At 39.5% G+C, this 19,656-nt stretch overlaps 1 protein-coding gene across 2 annotated transcripts in view; it reads right to left on the reverse strand.

The window, feature by feature from the left end:
• Pard3b (par-3 family cell polarity regulator beta) overlaps positions 1-19,656 on the reverse strand; it is a 960,833-nt gene that overhangs the window by 100,550 nt on the left and 840,627 nt on the right. For both annotated transcript variants that reach the window (XR_013109510.1, XM_034497678.3), the window contains exon 21: positions 4,313-4,448. Coding sequence is in view for 1 of the 2 variants with exons in the window: in XM_034497678.3 (XP_034353569.1) it covers positions 4,313-4,448 (136 nt within the window). In the remaining variant the exon portion in view is untranslated. The remainder of the gene's footprint in view (positions 1-4,312; positions 4,449-19,656) is intronic.

The following is a 19,656-nucleotide window of genomic DNA, read 5'->3' on the forward strand; positions in this document are numbered from 1 at the left end:
TGCTATTAAATAAGCAGATAATCTTTATCTGCTAATAAAAAAGGCAGCCTGTTGCCAGAGGACGGTGACAGTCTTAACAAGTTTTAGAGAAAATAAAAAATACCAGCAGATAGCAGGTATCATGTTTTCTTTTGGCAAATGTTAACACTTCACAGCTAGCATATCTTGCTTACTTAATTGGGCCTATAAAAACCCACCAGGCCATTTCACATGGAGCCATTGAAATTCTCTAGACCAATTCTTTATAGCTTTTCAGAGCCTGGATGGGAAAACAGCTACAAAGAAGGCTGATGGAAAAGACTTTTCAGCTCTCTGGCCCATATTTACAAACCTTACAATCTTTATGTGTTCACTTGTTTTAAAACATATGAAGTGAATAAATCAGGCAGGTTATTATTGCTATTATTATTTTGGTTTGGAGAGAAAAAATATACCACTGACATGAGAAAAGAATAATAAAATATGTTGGCTGAGGCAAGCTCCAAATTGCCTAAATAGCTCTCAGAGCACCTAGTCTGCAACTGACTGCAGACCCAATACATTAAGTTGTCCCCTCTGAGCCCATAGAGGAGCTGGTTACAGCACCGCCCACATAGGCTATTGTCCTATGGAGCGCTGTCTCAGATTGTGAGTCCCTCTAAAGTGGATACAATGCCACATTCTTGCTGCCAGTGATTGGCCTCCACTGAGACTGAGCAAATGAATATTTATTGAAATTGATATTGAGGAAATATTTATGAAAATTGAGCAGGAGATAGAGAAAATGGAAAAATAATACAAAAAGAAGAAATTGTGAAAGATGTCTTAGGCTCAAGACACTGAGTGTGTGTAGGATCAAAGGAAAATAAACAGTTGTCAGTCCCATTGATAAAAAATACTTTAAAATATTCATTTAAAAATCTTTTCAGCAAATGTTTTCATCATTTTGGGTTTAAAGACTTCTATGAGTATATTTTCTTTCTCTCTGGCCTATTTTAATCTAGTTTGAGGGTACAGCTGGACAGCATCTGTATTGATAGAGACAAGAAACCACTGGGGAAGCATGTTAATGCATCTGGATAGCTATGGAGATAGCTGTTAGTAAAATACTTGCCTTGCTAACTTGAGAACCCAGGTTCTATTTCTAGAACATTCATTAACAAAAGAGCCAGGCATGGTGGAAATGCTTAAAATCACGGTGTTGGGGTGGTGGAAACTGTTGAAATCCTTAGGGTTTATTATTCAGCCATCCTAGTTTAAGTGATACAAGATGAGTGGGAGACCCTACCCTCCAAAACAAAATAAAGGTGGACAGAGCCTGGAGATTCATGCCTGGACTCCATATATATGCACACACAGGTGTATATGTGGCTGTACACTTGTGTACCCACAAACATAGATGAATAAGTATACACCCAATGCATATTACTGGGCGCACACACATATAATTTCTTATCATTATTCTCCAAATTATAAGATTAGAAACTATCTACATAACATTGACATTACAGTAGGAAGTATCAATAGTCTGGAAATTCTCCAAAGTACATAGGAGAAAGCCTGCAGGCTCTATACAGATCTGCAGCATTTACAATAAGGGACTTGAACATCTGCAGGTTTGTTATTTGCAGAGTGGTCCCAAGGACAGCAAGGGAGGATGATAGTTGCAGAGTAATTTATTTTCTTGATTTTTTCTTGGCAGCTCAGAAGTTCTCTGGAATAGGATGATTTGGGGGGACACTCTTTAGGCCTCTTGACATGAATGTCGTACTATACTGGGGCACCTCTAAGCTGTGAAATATTTCTGATGATCATGATGATTATGGTTTTATAAGCAAACGTGGCCTTCTTAGACATTCCTGGAAGCGGAAGGAACCAACACTTGATTTCCAGTCTGAATCTCGGAATGCTTGTTGACTCCCTGGAGAACTATAAGTTATCACGGGTGGCACTGCCTCCCAGTTCCTTGATTTGACTTTAACAAGAACTCCTGTGGTCCTGAGGACCAGCATAATCTAGCTAGACACTACAGTCTCATGAAAGATGCTTCGTTGGGTCTGGCTGAGAGGCAGAAATGAAATGTTAACTCCCTAAGCTTGCTCTCCTAGATCTCTCCAAATGGAGCAAGACAAAGGTATAATTTCTCAGGCCTCCCCTAGACAAAAGGTACCAGTGTTTTTCTTTGGCATAGGGAAAGGAGTGGAAAGGATGCTGAGATTCTAATCCCCAGTTTGGAGTATCTCAGGCGATCACAAAGAGCACTTGTCTTTTATGACACTGCAGTTCCCAGCATCCCTCTGGGATGCCTTAGACTCAAATTGTCTGGGAAACATAAAATCAGTCACATTTGGCAAAGCTCAATACACCAGAGCATGGGAAACACAAATTAAAATAGATACTTCTTCAATCACTAAATTGTTTGGTTACAAGTTTGTTTAGTGTAAAGAGAACCATTAGAAAAGGGTGTTCCCAAAGGGTCACCCCCCAAATCAGGTTTGGGGAGCTTCACAGGGTTTAGCATCTTCATTCTTTCAGCTCAAAGTAAATAAATCTTTAAATAAGGTCACAATAACAAGGGGTAGTCATTCAGAAATTACTTTCTTTTTGTTCTCATAGGAATTGATACACTTATCAGAGTGTTGGCCATGATGTTCTGTTCTCAGGATTGCAGCAATTGCTTTATCACCGGTTTTCGTTAAGGGAGCCTGAGCTGTGCCCAGCGAGTACCTCACATCTCTCGTTTAAGGCAGTAAATCAATCAGGACCAAGTTTGAGACAGGGTGAATGATTACTGCATTTGTTATTCCCTAGAAATTGTTCTTTTCTACTATTGAGAATCTAAGAGACGTTGTCCCTCAACTGTAAATATCACTCTATTTAATTCTAATACCTGTAAAAACCAGAAGTAGTTACTGGTTTGGTTGCATAGTCTTGGCATGCCTTTCTGTAAACAGGCTGACATCACTGGTTTGGGTCACCAAGATGCACAATGTACTTCTGCTAATATGTATTTATACATTTTGTTGGTTTGGGGTTTTGTTTTTTGTTTTGCTTTGCTTTGTTTTGTCTTGTTTTGTTTTTGAGACTGGAGCTCAGGCACCTCAGGCTGGTTTCAATCTTAGCAGGTAGATGAGCTTGGTCTTGAGCTTGTGATCCTCCTACTTTGTCTCCTCAGTATTGGGATTACACATATGTGTACCTTCCCTGGCTTTACTGGTGTTTTAAAACTCCATTCTACGACAGGGGCCTGAGGAGTTGCCACTGTTCTGCACAACAGTGGAGATGCTGAAACTAAGTTTGATCCACGTGTCATTCATGACATCATAGGTGTGATGTGAAAATTAAGGAAATTAGGTACATTCTCTACTCCTTGATCTTGTGAGCAAAACCATGTGTGAAACAAGAGCAGGAGACTCTCCTATAATATGCTTGTCTTTCCAAGGAGATGGTAGGCTAGGAGGCACCAATCATACAAAAGGACACATAGAATGGGATACAGTCAGGATGTTACAGTGACCACACTCAGCTCTGTTCCAATTAACAGTGGCAAGAGCCAATACTTAGTACTCAGATTCAGTACCAGGTGTAAGGCAGGCACTGTAGCTGACATTTTCTTATCATCCGATGCTAAGCTCCATCCCTGGGCAATTTTGTGGGTGCTCATGAGTTAAGTATATTTTATAGGTAGACTTACAAGGCAGGGGAAATTGTGATACCCAGAGAAATCAGAGTATCCCTCTAGTGCTGGCATTATTTTTTCTGTTCCTTCAATGCTGAATGAATTAGCAGAGTGAATCCTCATACAAAAACTTCCCTTATCTCAAGGCACACCATTCTATTATCCTGGTAAGATTTGGGGAACATGAATTGCTCAGATCTCCTATACAAACAACTGATATCTTTGACAATAATCCTCTGAAATTTATTTCTATTTACCATTTTCTAAAGAAGAGACATCTTACATTGCAAAGTCTATTAATGTTGGGCCTACTATTTAAGGTCTAAGAGAAGGAGAGGACAGATTAAGGTGCACAAACATTCTTCATCTTCTTTAAAGTAGCTGACATCTGGTTGGCCCAGATCAGTGAGGTACCCAACAGGAAATAAGTGTGAGAGCAGAGAGAATGAGCAAGTACAGCTGTGTGGTTTGATTTATATAAACAACTTCTGTGGGAGAAGATGGCTGTGGTCTGGGTAGTGTTCATATCTATAAAACTCAAGAAACCTGAATGTAACCTAATATGCACAGAACTTTCTTGACCTGACTGTGTACTTCTGCTCTGAATTATTTTGGGAGAGAGGAATTTATGATTGGAATCAGGCATGGGCTTACCCAGCGAAGGTCATGGTCAGATGGCCGTGCTCTTCCGTCTTCATCTTCATACAAAAGGAACCCTTCTCTCCGAGCCTGGTAATACTCCTTCCGAAGCTTCTGGATTCGGTCAGTAGTTCCAGCCATGGGTCGTCCACTGTAGCACACAAATAGACATGGTCACATGGTATATGTCAGCCTCGGAGATCCCCCTTTATTCTCCCTATTAAAGGGCCTGACATCCAAATTTGAAAAATTTGACAATGTAATTAAACCAGGAAAATGGTGAAATCAGTAATAAAATGAGCAAATAAAGGACATTACACACACACATTTAATTCCAAGGGTCACAGTGTCTGATTTGGGATTAATAAATGCTTTGGGGATGAGAAGGTGAGATAATGTCCTGACCTCTTAGAGCAATTAAAATGCTCTCCATTTTTCTTCTTATGATGCAGTGCTTGGTTAAATTTTAACATGGGTATTTCATTCCTTCAAATGCCATTGCTTATTTGAGATCAAATCCCAGTTGTTTGATCTGAAGGTTGAATGTGACAGATGATTGGCTGACATGACCAGCATTCCTTTCAGAGAAACTCAAGAACTTTTGGTGTGTGTGTGTGTTAGGGTTGGAAGGTTATAGGTTAATATATGAGTAAAGATAAATCATAGGTAAGGAAAGAAGGTGAGAGATACAGTCATACAGTCACAAGTTAAATATGGGGTAAGGGAAGGTGAATGATACCTCTATGCTCTAATCAGTTCCTTGTCCAGGGGTCATGTCTCTCTGTGTTAGTCACTGGTTCTGCCCGAGACTTACAGCTTGCCCAGTGCCACTTTGGGTAGCTAGTGGTCCCTTTTTAGTTTGGATTGATTTGTTATGAGTATTTTAACAGACTCAGGGTTATACTTGTGCTTTAAAATATAGAATGGGGTGGAGGCAAAAAGTACAGGGGTACAGGTCTGAGCTGCCTTTGAACTTTCCTGGTTCATTTAAGGATTGAGTGTCCAACTGTGCTAGACTTCACCTTAAGATCTGGAGATGAACAGTTCACATTCTTTCCCTGGAAGAGTCACATTCTTAGAGGAAGCAGACAGAAAGACCTACAGAAAACTAGGATCCATGAAGATGCTTCCCAGGACAGTGGTCTGCACAGGGGTTATGGGAACATGTGGGCTTAAGTTTTCACAGGGTGAGAGCAGGCCATGGGAGGTGATGGTAGAAGACTCCATAGAGGAGGTGACACTTTAGCTTAGTGGCTCTCAACCTTGTGGCCCCTTTGAGGACTACACATCAGATCACCTGCATATCAGATATTTATATTAGGATTCACAACAGTAGCAAAATTACAGCTACGAGGTAGCAACAAAATAATTCTATGGTTGGGAGTCACCACAACATGAGGGACTGTATTAAAGGGCTGCAGCATTAGGATACATAGCCACTCAGTGGCTGGGCAGGAGAGAGGAGGCAAGTCCAGGTAGGAAGAGAACAAAGCAAGCAAATCTTGCTTTTGGAATTCATTTCCCAGTTAGTACATTTGGACATGTAGAGGTCCCAACCGCCTTTGTTCTGCCTTCCATACATATCAGATGATATATTCTCCCTTCCTCATGTCAGGTAGTAAGTGTAATTGCTGGTGAGCTGAGCTTTGGATAAGGACCATACTCTCAGTTATGAGTTATATGGGAGAGACTGTGGAAAGAGGAGTGAATAAAGACTGGACAGGTAGGTAGGGCCTGGTGTGAAGAACCTTGCCTGTCATAAGGCCCCCTCATATTATGGCTGAGTTTTACATGTAATTAAGATATCTGATAAAATAGGTAAGCTATCTAAAAGCAAATCAAAGTATTTGAAGATTATGCTGAAAAGGTATAAAAAGAAAGCAGCAAATAAGCAAGTTTGCAAGACACAGTCTTCTACTTGATGGCAAGGTGGTAGAGAACGTGACCACATGTTGGCTCTGTGGTCTCTTGCCAGCAAGTATGCACTGGCCACTGGGCTTCATAAGCATACCAGAGATGGCAACTAATCAACAATTAATACTTTTGATTTTTTTTTAAAAAAAAGGCACACCCTGACAGAGAGCCTGTTAGAGAGATGGGTCAGCAGTTAGGAGGATTTGGGTTTGATTTCCAGCACCCATGTCAGGAGGTTCACAGGTACCTATAACTCCAGGGAGTCCATCACCTCTGGCCTCTTTGGGCACCTGCACTCACAAGCACGTACTCCATACACATGCACACAGATAATTGAAAAATAATAAGAGTAAATCTTAAAAAAAAAGAATAAGACAAATGTTTGGGCTGGAGGGAGCGGGGCAGTAGAGCACAGACCTTTATTTTCCTTCAGGATGTATGTCAAAATTCTGAAAATAGTTCTAATTCTCCATTCTCTCATTTTTTAATTAAAAAATGATAACCCTCAAAGACAATGAGGGCTCTCGCAGCTTTCCTGGAGTACATGTGGCGAGAGCATGTCAACTCTGAGAGCTGCCAGGGCTCCTCAGTAACACAAGATGACTGTGGTGGCTGGATCCCATGCATAGGCTTCTGCTGGTTCTGGGGATGTGAAAGCAGCATTCAAGCTCACCAGATGAGTTCAATCAACGTGGTGCAAACACCGCATACATAATCTATTAGTTTACCCCAAAGAAACCGAAGCATTGAATTCAAGTGGAATGAAGTCATCAGTAAGAAAGGAAAACAGAGAAAGGAAAGAAAGGACTGGAAAGGTGCTGTTTTAAAAATGGACCAAAAGCCACAATATTCTTCTATTTGTGGTGGAAAAAATCATGTGCAGGCTATAAACTATTCTTCCATATGCCTATAAATATATGAATTTTAAAAATATGGGTTTGATCAGATTGCCATTCTCAAATAAGACAGTAGAGCAAGAATATCAAAGCAGCTGTTCAGGATTCAAAACCATCCCTGACGGCTGACAGGAGCGTGACTATTTACCTGGGAAAGAAATCTGGCCCCAGTAAAACAACAAGAGAGGCCTGGTTTGGTCTCCATGCAAAACATGCCATGTCTTCTCCCAAGTGTCAATATTCTAAGACAATGATATTTGGAATAAAACACAAGTCTTTTATTACAACCTGGGACTACCTTTCAATACTTCATCTTATTTTCCCATCCCTAAACCTCTTCCTGCATTTAGTAACAGCAGTGTGTTTTTTCCAAGTGTTTTCTATGTTAAAGTTAGGAATCATATATGCTCCCCTCCTCTCCTCCTCTCAGTAGATAATACACGTTTATTACTAAATTAATAAAATGTTACATATTACAGTGTTGTAAGCATAGCAATCAATTGATTCTATTTTCTGTAGGAGTTGTGCAAATTTAGCAACTTTTTGATGCTAGATTTGTACGCACTTTGTAGCAATGGTATAAACCATTATAATTCATGCCATAAATATACTGATACCAACTTTTACTTATATTATCTGTCAGAAGGCACATCACTAATCAATTGAAGGACTATAGATAATCTCAGAATCCTTTTCAAGCCAGAACTTTAGAAAACTACTAACCAACTATAGGGGTGAACACTTAAATGGAATTTATAATTCTTTGGAAAATACCTCAAAGTTTGGAAAGAATACTGAAAGAGAAGTTTTGTTATTCTGCTCATTGAAATGAAGAAGAGACTCACACCTAATGGATGACAGAGAAGGTGAATCTGATTCCAAACATTCCTGTTGACTGGAGCTTGCTACTTACGATAGAGCTCTTTTTTTTCTATCTTGTTTATATCTTAGAGACTAGGGCCTCTAGTAGACACCAAACATCATGGACTTTAAAGCTAAGACACCGGACTCGACTCCTGAAGGTTCTAGGTGCCAATCAGTCTATCTGCTTGCTTTTATGGAACATAGTAGCATGAGTTCTGGGAAAGCTAGCTGACATACTCAGAAGTGATATCAAGTTCTTATGTAATTCAAACCTCTTAAAGGATTAGATGATTTACACCTATCTGCATTGCTACTTGGAAGGTTAGGCTTTCTGTATTTATTGTCTGAACAATGTAGAGTTTGCATCCTCTGTGTGTTTGCTTGCTTGTTTGTTTCAGAACTAGGGCAAGGATTATAGTTCTGCATGACCACACCCAGGTGAGTCTGGCTGTTCTTACAAAACCAGCTCTATCTATATTATGTAGGTAATATATTATGTAGGTATCTATACTATGTAAGTAATGATCTTAGAATGCTGAGTGAACTCAAGCCATATATAAAGACATTTGTGTTATTTAGGATTTCTTGTCAATTACATAGCCTATGCCTTTAAAGGCAGATGTATCTTTAAACAGGCCCTTCTTATAGCACTGCCGAGCTAGACAGGGCTTAATGTTGTAATGGGTTTTACTTTTCTTTTCAGTTATTTATAGTCAGAAATGACCATCATATGTAAAAACCTTCACACCAAGGCACTACATACTTTTTGTTGAATCTAAACTGATTCTTTCTCATAATCTCCTGAATAGGAGTACTTCTTAGAAATAAGTATCAGTCTAAGCATAGCATACTTCTCTGTCCTTGCTGCTGGGGGCTGGAGAAAGAAAACTGGCTTTATGGAGCATCTGTGATGTCCCAGGGCACAGGATCTGTGTTCGTTATCCAGTTCTACTTAGATCTGCGAGGATAATGTTGTTGGCATTCCCCTGACTCAAACACCGAGGCTTAGAGAAGTAGAGAAACATAAGTGGAGAGTGGTGGGCTAGGCTTTGTGTGCCTGTAAAACTCTAGCTGTTTCTTCTATATCATGTTGCCTTGGGAGAAAGGCATTAAAATGCAGCAGGCATTTTGGAACAGCAGTTCACAGGCATTTCAACACAGAGGGAATTTAGCACAGCACATTTATAGGCATACCTTTTGATATTCTTTTATTTGCACAGATCTTTGCTATAAAAATAGAAATAGAAGTAGCTAAAGTAATAGGAATACAAGCAATGAAGTCTGGATTCATTAAAGGAATGATGTTGGAGCGACTGCAGACGAACATTTCTGGGCAATTAATATTATATCACTAACAGGCTTATGTGGGAAACTAGTGTAAAACTGAACGGGATGCAGAAGAAAATCAACATATATGACTAAGATCCCACGTGCAAGACAAAGACTGTCAATGAGGCACTGGGTGGAAAAGCAGCCAGTGCTACAGCAGGACAAGTTCTGTCTGTGTAGAGTTTCATTTTGTTAACTATACTTAAAAATTTACAAAAGATTTAGAAAAAAAATCCTGTTTAAGGCAGATTATCATTGACACAATTATTATGTTCTGTTGGAGAAAAATTCCTGCCCAATAAAAATTTTGAGGGATTCTTATGTATGTATTGCATATCATTAATAAAAAATATTCCATTTAGATTTATACACCCTATAGGCCTCACAGAATTTATACAAGTACTGTATAGATTTAGTATTCTATGATGAAAATACATTTAAATAGTGTGCCCATAATGCTAAAGACACTTAATAATAAATACTTGATTTTAAGGGGATTTAATTCTATAGAATTCTCCCAATTACATTTTGCCCCCCCAAGCTCTGAAAATTATTTGATATAAACATTTACTGAAAACTATGACTATGTAATTTTATCCCACCACCCAAGAGTGCCTAGTCTTACATTAGCATTTTGATATTGCATAGATATTTTGGTTTTGCATCCAGTGACATTTGGGGACCCTAACTGACTATCCATGGGAAGCATTTTGGGATTCTCATTTCTGATTTCTTCTCAATTTCTCCCTTACGATCTATGCTGATATAACTGTCCTCACCAGAGTAAAAATGCTCTAAAGAGATGCTTGTGCCCTTCCCTTTGGCTATCAAATTATTAAAACAATGAGCCCCAAGAAATTGGAATTTTCCCGAGAGTGTTATGCTGGTAGAATGATAAAAAGTGCCAGTCACAGTGGGACCTTGCCTTGGAAGGAGATTTCACATTTATCTGACAATTTGTCAGACCATTTTTCAGGAGAGCCTGGATGCAAGACTGGTGATAGGTAGGACCACACCTTGACTAGAATTTTTAGTTATGTGTACTTCTTGTCTTCTGTTTAAACCCAAATCTCATGCTCAGGGCTTAAAAAATAGACTTGGGGATGACTAGACAGACCTCTTTGGTTTTTTTCCCCAATTAGCTATATCAAATAAATCTTCTCTCCACCCCCACCTCAAGCCTTTTAGAACTATTTGTTTCATTAATTGGCCTGTTGAGGATGGTTGGCTGAGCCTAGCTTGTTAAAGCTGCCAGGACCCAGGCTCTGATCCTAATAGCTTTGGTGAAAATGGTATTCTCCATTTTCCCCCCCTTTCCCCTTGTTTTGCCAATAGTTCTTCCTAAAACAATAAGAATTCACTGTGATCACATGGAAATTTGACACCTACCAAACTTAAGGTAGTTTTGTGATTAAAACAATTACTCTGAAATTAAGAACCTGGTGTTTACCATGATTGTACTGAAATTCCTTGATTGACACTGATGTGCTTAGTGAAAAGGCAAGCAAAGCTTGGCTAATTCTTATGCTTAGTGAAAAGATAAATAAAGGCTCATGCTTTTAATTCTAGCATCTGGAGGTAGAGGCAGGCAGATCTCTGAGTTCAAGGCCAGCCTGATCTACAAAGTGTTTTTCAGGACAGCCAGGGCTACACAGAAAAATTGTCTCAAACAAAACACAACAAAACAAAAACCAGACAAATTATATTAGTAACAATTCAATCTTTTTTCTTTTTCTTCAAAAAACTTTTTTTTTCTTCAAAGATTACTTCCCTCAGTGATCTCAGGATGTATACTTTATAGGAAGCCAGGAGACAGAAGTCAGGCTTGTTAAGAGAAATATGTAACAAATTGGTAGAAAGTATCCTAGGTTCTATAGGAATATACAACTTTGAGAAGTGTGTCTCAGTATATGTTCCTCGTGCTGCTTTAGCCTACTGTGTATGCCAAGATACAGGGGGTGGGGACTTGAAAACCTGCTTCAGAGGAATTGATGTTCAAGTGAGGGTCATAGGAAAGAGAAAAGTCTACCCAAAACATGACGCTATATTAGCTCAGGCTGGATGCTGGCCCTTCCTGCAACTGTGCTGGTGGCATTTGACCTGGATGCAACACTGTGATAAGCCTTGGCTTACTGGACTCCTGACTTTGCCATGCCAATGTGAGTTTGACCTTAAATCTTTCTCAGTAAGCACCCTGCTCCCAGCATCTGCTTGCTTGGTTCGAGATCCATGTGTTGGTACTTCCATCCTAGCTAGATGAACTGACCCTCTGACTTCTGCAGCTTAAAAATTTGTCTTGGAAATTGGAAGCCTGAATTGGACCTTGACCTCAGTGAATCAAGCCATAGTGGTGGAACATATCAAAGTGACACTTCCTATGACACTTTTGATTGCATAATGGTAAACACTTTCACTCACGCCACGAGCTAGGCTCCCATTTACCTGAACGTGATTATATTGATTCATGATGGGTGACTTTCTCTCTTGCCTTCGAGTGTTGTGACTGAGATTTGTTACAAGATTGATGTCCTATCTTCAGATAAAAGGCATGACTCTACCTTACTCCTTATCACCCGAGACCGTGCAGGACTGTTCTCTAAGGTCAGAACGATTCTCTGTCTCCTCTTTGAGACTCAATATACACCCTGAAACTCTGCAGAGTGGCACTGGCCACATGGTTTATAATTCAACAACAACAACATAAGTTGTTTCCATAGCTTCCACTCACCTTTACAAGCCTGTGACAGGAGATTATTTTTCATTCTATACAATGGCTGTTGGCTGTATTCAGATTTCAGAAGCAATTTTGTTTTAGTTGTGAAATATTTACTGAATTACTCATAGTTGAATACTATTAATATATATTCCCTCTAAAACACATAGTAAAATATTTGTGGTATTAAGTAATTCACATATATACTAGATCTTTCAAGTTATACACATATATATGTATATATACATATATATGGTCTATAATGCTTCAAGACATTTTGCCAATTTTACTAATGATATGAAGTACATAGGGATCATAAAATATTTACTAAGTGATGTATATGACAGTTTACTTTTTAAAAAAGAACTATTGTAAAATATACTTGAGAAATCCACACAGAATGGTGGCAAAATTGTCTTTTTATTTCTACTATATGTCTTTTCCAAACAAGTATACACAGGGGTAAAGAAGAATGGATGTGGATCAATGTGGAGCTGTGTCTTCTGTTTAAGATGATAAATGAGCCATGCCCCGTGTTGTAGTCCAGGTAGACCCGATATTCTTACACACCTTGCCTCAAGATTGTATCTAACTGATATATTTAGTTTATCGGCACTTAGACAAAAACAAACAAAACAACAACAAAAAACCCAACCAACCAAACAACCAAAAAAAAAAAAAAAACCCTAGAAACTTGGGCCATTTTGATAGTGATAAGTTTTCATCCAACTTTCCATCCACTGAAATGTCCCTGGATATGACCTAACTTAGTTTCCCTCCGTTGGTGTCAGTTCCTAACAACCTTTTATTACTTGATTTTTGTGCTGTCATGTACAGGATTCACGGGTTCAGACTGGCATTCTGTGTCTGGCATGGTCCTGTATATGTAAGTGAATGGGTTTAGCTGCTTCGAAGGCAGGGGAGAAGCCATATTTAGTGCAGAGCTGAAGGAAACAACACTGGGTGGGTTCAGTGAGAGCGCAGAAGTAGGAAACAATATAGCACTCTCCTGTAGTGTCTTTCTGGGCTAATTTGAAATGTCACAGATTTTATAGCATATCATGACTTTTGAAAACTGACTTTAAGATGTGACTTCACCTCAAAAGTTTTGTCAAAGGATTTTACGATCCAGAATAAAATGAACAAGATCTAGATAAACAGGTAAATGAAATAAACCTACAAAGTGTGTGTAGCTCACATTCCTCTTCTTTAAGTGACAAAGGACAAGGCAAGGAGAAAGAACGTTTGGCTGTGTGCGATACTTGAGCAAATTAATAATAATATGTACACATACACTCCTCCCAACGAGCTTCTCACCAACAGCTACAGGAACTGAAAGATAAAATTATTACCTTCTAGGCTTAAATCAAACACAGCTTGAGTTTTAAGACTACATATCTGACATTTAGATGTGGATTAAGCTTTCAGGGTCATTCTGGGAAAACAAGCCTTTGTGGGCTGCAGGCCATGAAACCTTGGGAATTTCCTAGGCCTCCGTGAAATCCCTTCTTCCTCAGAAGAAACAAGGGAGATGGTCTCTCCTCCTTGGGGACCATGGAGTGCTGTCAACCCACTGATTCTCAACAGCTGGACATCTAGGCCTTCCCCTTCGGATACCAAGGAAGTAAGCTGTAACAGATGACACAACTTTGAGGGAAAGTTAAGAAAATTCTAATGATTCAGTGCACGGATGGTAACTTTGTAATTGAGAGGACATTCTGAAGTTTGCATGCACATCAGGCAGTTGGAACTGCAATTTCTTACACACCAAGCCTTGTCTCCCACCTTCTCCTTCAATAGAAGAGTTTAGGAAAATAATAAAAGTGACAAAGCCAAGTATACTAAAAAAGTTTTTCAAGGGAAAGAACCTAAAAATTCTGCTTTAGATTTACTCCAGATGTCAGGAATCAAAGCACTATATGTATGTATATGCATATGTGTGTGTGTGTGTGTGTGTGTGTGTGTGTGTGTAACATAGTCTTTACCTTAGTGTCTATAAAGAGCCCACATAACAAATTATGTAACCACACAGAAGTGATGATTGTGCTACTGCTATGTGACCATGGGAAAGATCTTAACGATTATATATGGTGTGGAATCTCACAGTCTAATAAACAGGTAATTCCACTTGCAGGATAATGATATGATTACTGGTAAAACAACTAGGTCCACCAGATGAAGAACTTACTAATAACTTGTTTTGAGAGCATCTGAATTGATTTAATTTCTTTTACATCTGAATGCTTAAATCCTGAGGCCTTCTGCAGTTTTAAATATGCTTAGAGCAACCACCCAATCAAAATAGATTCTGGAATTCAGAGAGTTGCATAAGAAGTAAGATCTACTTATGGTCCAAAGGACAATGGGTCTAAGATCCCCCAACTCTCATTTTTCAGGATGGAAGGTGCTCTTGGGTACACAGGTGTTCTCTGTTGACCTTCTGACCTCAGGGATTATAGGACTTCGAATAGTTAGTACTACCATGGTCTATAGATCATTTCATTTGTTAAAAGATGTTCTAGTTCTTGCAAATCCTTGACAGAGAATCACCAATCTCGTTTTCATCATGGAATGGAAAATAGTTAATAGACATCAAACTTGGGCCCTAGGCTTCCCTTACAGGATCTCTCTAGTGACTAGCTCTTTTCTGACCACGACATTCACTTGAACTTTCCTTTTTCTCCAGCAGGGCCATGCCTCTGTCTCTGAGGGAGGATTCAGATCAAGTCCTCGGGGACTTCACAGTCCAGTGAGGACATAAACAAATAATGATAGTATGTGGCAGTTATCATGAGGAAATATCATGGCATGTAGCGAAGTCCTCAAGCAGCTCTACAGATGATGTGATTAACTCCACTTGAGGTGGAAAGAAGGAGATATGGGCATGACCAAGAGGGTGGACATGGAAGAGGAGGGAATGGAACGTGCAAAGGGGAAGCTACAGGGAAGGGAACACTGCTTGTCACGGCCGAGTGGGAGTATATGGGGAACTGTGGGAAATGAAGGATTTGAACATCTCTTACTCATCCTTCTGAATGAGACAGGGGGACTTTCAAGCAGCACAGCAGCAGCATCATAACAGAACGTATACCAACGTCATCCTGGAAAAATGGACCTGCAAGATGAACCTTTGACCTATATGGGGTTTTCTTGTATTTTGTGATTTTTCTGTGTATGTGCGTATGTATACACAGATTCAAACTTAACAGCCAGCCACATCAAAGACAAAACTCAGCCTCTACTCCCGCCCATCTCCCAAATGATTGGATGTTGTACCCGAGGACCACTGAGGAATAAGACAATGGGAGGGGCACTGAAACATTCAAGATTTTCTATGAGCAGAATTTTGTTTATCTGGCATGAATTGGCGATGATGGTTGATGCACCATTAATACAGTGACAAATTTCCCATTAGAGGAAAGGTACTGGCTGCCAAATCATGGGTCAGAAAGTTAAAGCAACACAAAACAAAACAAATGAAACCACTTTGTTAGGGATTGACAAGGACTTTTCTTTTCCATGGCATTTTAAAGGAAAGGCAGTCATAGGATCTTAATTAACAAATAGCTACTGCCCCATTCAGGGGAGGTGAGGGTGCTGCTGAAGATCTGCCAGGGAGGAGTGTGCAGCAGCCACATAGACACGAAAAGTGGGTGAGTCAGCAGATACCAAAGAAGAAGGAAAACTAGACACTATGCTGCCACCCATGGAACTCAGGAGCTCACAGTACAATGAACAAAAGCCATGCTTGCCTCAGCTTTTAGTAGTCTGTCGATCCAGTGACAGTAGCCAGTGTGTCCATAAACATGATGTCAGGTATAGCCTTTACCATTTATTATGGTGAAGTCATGTGAGAGGAACGTTGAGTGAAATATATATATATATATATATATATATATATATATATATAAAATATATGCATATATATACATGTGTGTATGTATATTCATATATATGAATATATGTATTCATATATACATATATATACATATATATGAATATTTATTCAAATAGCAATATGAGTATGTTTGCTTTGTTTTTATCATTGAGCAAAGCAGCTTTCCAAGCTGTCATCTATATGATATAACGACACTATATTTCTTCCCTAGCTAGTTCCAACAGTCGTATTAACCACCACCTTTTTGTCAGCTCTCAATTATCTGTAGAAATGGGTGGTTAGGAAGAGTATGATAAAGTAAATACAAAAGATAATTTCTTTTTTTTAAAATGTCATTTAAACCAGCAATGTTATTTTCTTTCCCAAAAGCATTTTTCCCAGAGCTATAAATAATATCCCAATTAATTGACTTGAGGTTCATTTTCCTTCTGCAGACCCGCCCCTTGTTTGGTAAAATTACTAACTAGGTGGGGAAAAGGCCAAAAGGCAAGCCAGCCAGAGGAAACAGAAGAAGCACAGAGATGCGAATGATGAAGATGGAATGGAGAGTTGGGAGTTAACGACTCAGGTAACATTTCTCTAAAGGATCCACCATGTTATCAGAGAAATGAAACTTTTAAGAGGAGAAAGGACCAGGTATTAATTTTCTGAGCGGAAAAGAGCTAGCCCGTTAAAGAGCTAACAAGTGCACACATAGCCAAAAGGAACTTTCAGAAGATCGTGTCTGTTGCACATTTTGCTGTGCATTTTATTGTTAACTAATCTGAAACAACGTTTGTCTGTGTACTTGAAGAGACAACATAGCCATTCAAATGCCATTCATTCATTATTTGTTGAGAAACATCCATGCTGAGGATGCAAACAGGAAGGCCGAGTTGGATGGCTCTGCATTATTTGGTGTACTGGATATTAGCATGGAAGAAGGAAGTAGCACACTTTATTAGAGGCTTCCTAGTCTACAATGAAATCATCTCTTATCCAAGTATAAATAAGCCCATTGCCTCCTAACTCAAATTCTCTTCGAATTCCACATAAAATCTAAGCCACCGGGCTTAAATTGAATCACCGTGTTATTTCTTTTTATATTACTTGACTTACTTTAAAAGTTGAATCCTTATTGTATATCTAAGAGAGTTCTTAAATTTATAACCTGCCCCCCAAAAGAATCATTTCCTCTTCCTCAGAGCAGCTTTTAAATACCACATCCAAAATATCTAGGGAATTGGAGAGAGAAGAGGGAGGGGTGGGAGAGGGGCTAAAGAAAGAGAGCTAATGGTCAAAATGCATCCTTATAATAAAATGAGTTTCCTAATGGATGCTCGCTACAGGAATAACATTAATTCAGTATTAGGACTTTCACTGGAAAAATATGAATGCAATTTATCTTTTTAACTGTCAGCTGCATTTCTAAAGCTCTGAAGCCTGTAGCTTCCAGGGGCCTTTTGTCTTTCTGCCATGGCAGGGATATCTTGGACAGCTGTAAGAGCTTTCTAAGCTATCTTTCTCAAAATCCATTAGCTAATTCAAGGAACCTAATTAGAGCTGCCATTTTGATGGAGCATACTGAATACTCAGTACAAACTAGTAACACCATCAATGTTTATTAGAAAATCACAAAGCCCAAAGTGCTCCATTCCCTATGAATATTAATGGGGATACAGCAAACAAAATATTTATTAAAACACGTGCTTAATACCATCAAGGTTTACAGACAGACACTGAAAGCGAAACAGAAGCACACACTTGAATCAGAAGGCTCTTGCCCGTGGACACACAATGGCCTGAGATTTAGACTTAAGCAGCACATAATTATTATTTGTACACTCTCCCCACTTGTCTCCCTGGGTTTTGCACCCTGGGATTCAGAGGCTCACAGCTGGGAGGACAGATGTAAGTCCAGAGAAGACTGAAGGAGGGGGTGGAGGCAGCCTTAAAAAAAAAAAAAAGTAAAATAAAACCTCAAACAGCTGCTGAGTGCTACAAATCCTTGTCAGTGGAGAAATAAGTCTTGGTTCTCTTTATATAAAGGCAACAGCTTGATGACGTCAGTGCTTTCCACTCTCATCCAAATGAGGGTGTCATCCAAGTAGCTGTTTTCTTCTCTTTCTGTCCATAGGCTTGGGAAGGTGGGACTGCCTGGAGAGGTCAGTCCTACATTCTGTTGTTATGGTAATGAAGCATCTTTCACTACCCTGGTCAGCTCAGGTACTGACTCAAGCTGTCCTGCAAAGGACAGAGACACTATGCTGCCTTCTCTTAGGAGCAATAAAAAGCTCTTTGTGAAAGGCTTGTGTTCTGGAGACCCAATCCTCTCTCCGGCTATTCTCTCTTCCTTCTCCCTTGACCAGACTTTTCAAAAGCAATCCTTGGCTCTGGCCTTTCATCATCTGTCATCTCAGCCTCATCATCTCTACTGGCAGCAAGCTCGTTGTATCTTTACAACTGCTAAAATGCCCTCGCTGACCTCTGCAGGCTGGATTTTAAAAAACAAACCCCTCTTCAAAGTCTCTTCCACCCCTATTTCTCCAGTCTCTGAACCCAGGCCTTCCACAGGATGGGGCTGGAGTCAGTTGGCTCCACGTGTCAGATTTCTCAATCTTACTTCAAGGAGAATGTGCTGACAACAGGTTTTAAGTCAGGAAGCAACATGGATAAAATTAAAACTTTAGGACACAATTCTGTATTTTCTTTGGAATGCAGAATGGAGGGTATTGTATTCAATGAGAAAACCATTTCTCAAAGTCTAAAATACAGAATAGAATTAGGTGTACAATGGAGAAGAAGGTGAATGGGCCAAGTGGTACCCAAAAAGATGGAGAGAAGTAGATTCATGTGCATTTGGTTCCAAGCATGAGGTCTGTCCCTAGCCCATTGCTGGTAGAAATTCCTTTTCATTCTACTCTGGAATCCTCACAGTACTTGGCACTAATCTTATGGCTCTTTCCCTCCTTTCTGTGGTATTGTAATCATTCACATGTTTTATATATTTTTAATCTTGGTCTACCCCTCAGTAGTGGGTAAGGGTTGCAAGGCATTGGATCATTCTGGTATCTTCTATAAAACTTGGCACAGAGTCTCCACGCCTGAAATACCTTTAACACATTAGTAAAAGTTATGTGGAAAGTTGAAATTAAGAGAGCCATTTAAGACAGTGTGCGGTGATGTTGAAGTAGGCAGGATTGACCTTGGTTTTAAGAATGAGGGAGGCTAGGGGGGGTATATGTGGGAGACACAGAGGGCCACAACTACTCAATAGCACGTTGAGCACCAGCCTGGGAGTGCTGTCCTTTTGTTACTGTTTTTCATCCCTAGGTGCATAAGTGGAACACTACTGTGCATACCTCAAGGCTTACTGCAAGCCACTCTGCCATTTCCACAGACTGCATAGCTATTTTACCATTTAAAGAAATTTCTCTACAGTTTTTGGAAGTTCTCTCTGCTGTGGTATGTTCTTATGGCCTCCTATCTCAGGCAGCAATTGCTATAACATTTTTGGTGCCATCAGCTCCCATAAGAATTGTCTAGCCAAGCAGTAATGTGCTTTGCTTATTAATACTTGTGGAATATACGTGTGTACTAAAATGATGTTATGGGAAACCTTTTCTGTGCTATGTCATACTAAATATAGCATGCACAAGCCTTGATGAAACTGTCTGGAAACTGTGAGATTGTCCAAGCTCACAGCTATAGAGAAAGCAAGCTAGCAACACTGGCCGACCTTTATCTCGGAGTTAAATTTAGTTCC

Source organism: Arvicanthis niloticus, chromosome 3 (genome assembly GCF_011762505.2).
Source record: "Arvicanthis niloticus isolate mArvNil1 chromosome 3, mArvNil1.pat.X, whole genome shotgun sequence".
Classification (NCBI taxonomy): Eukaryota; Metazoa; Chordata; class Mammalia; order Rodentia; family Muridae; genus Arvicanthis; species Arvicanthis niloticus.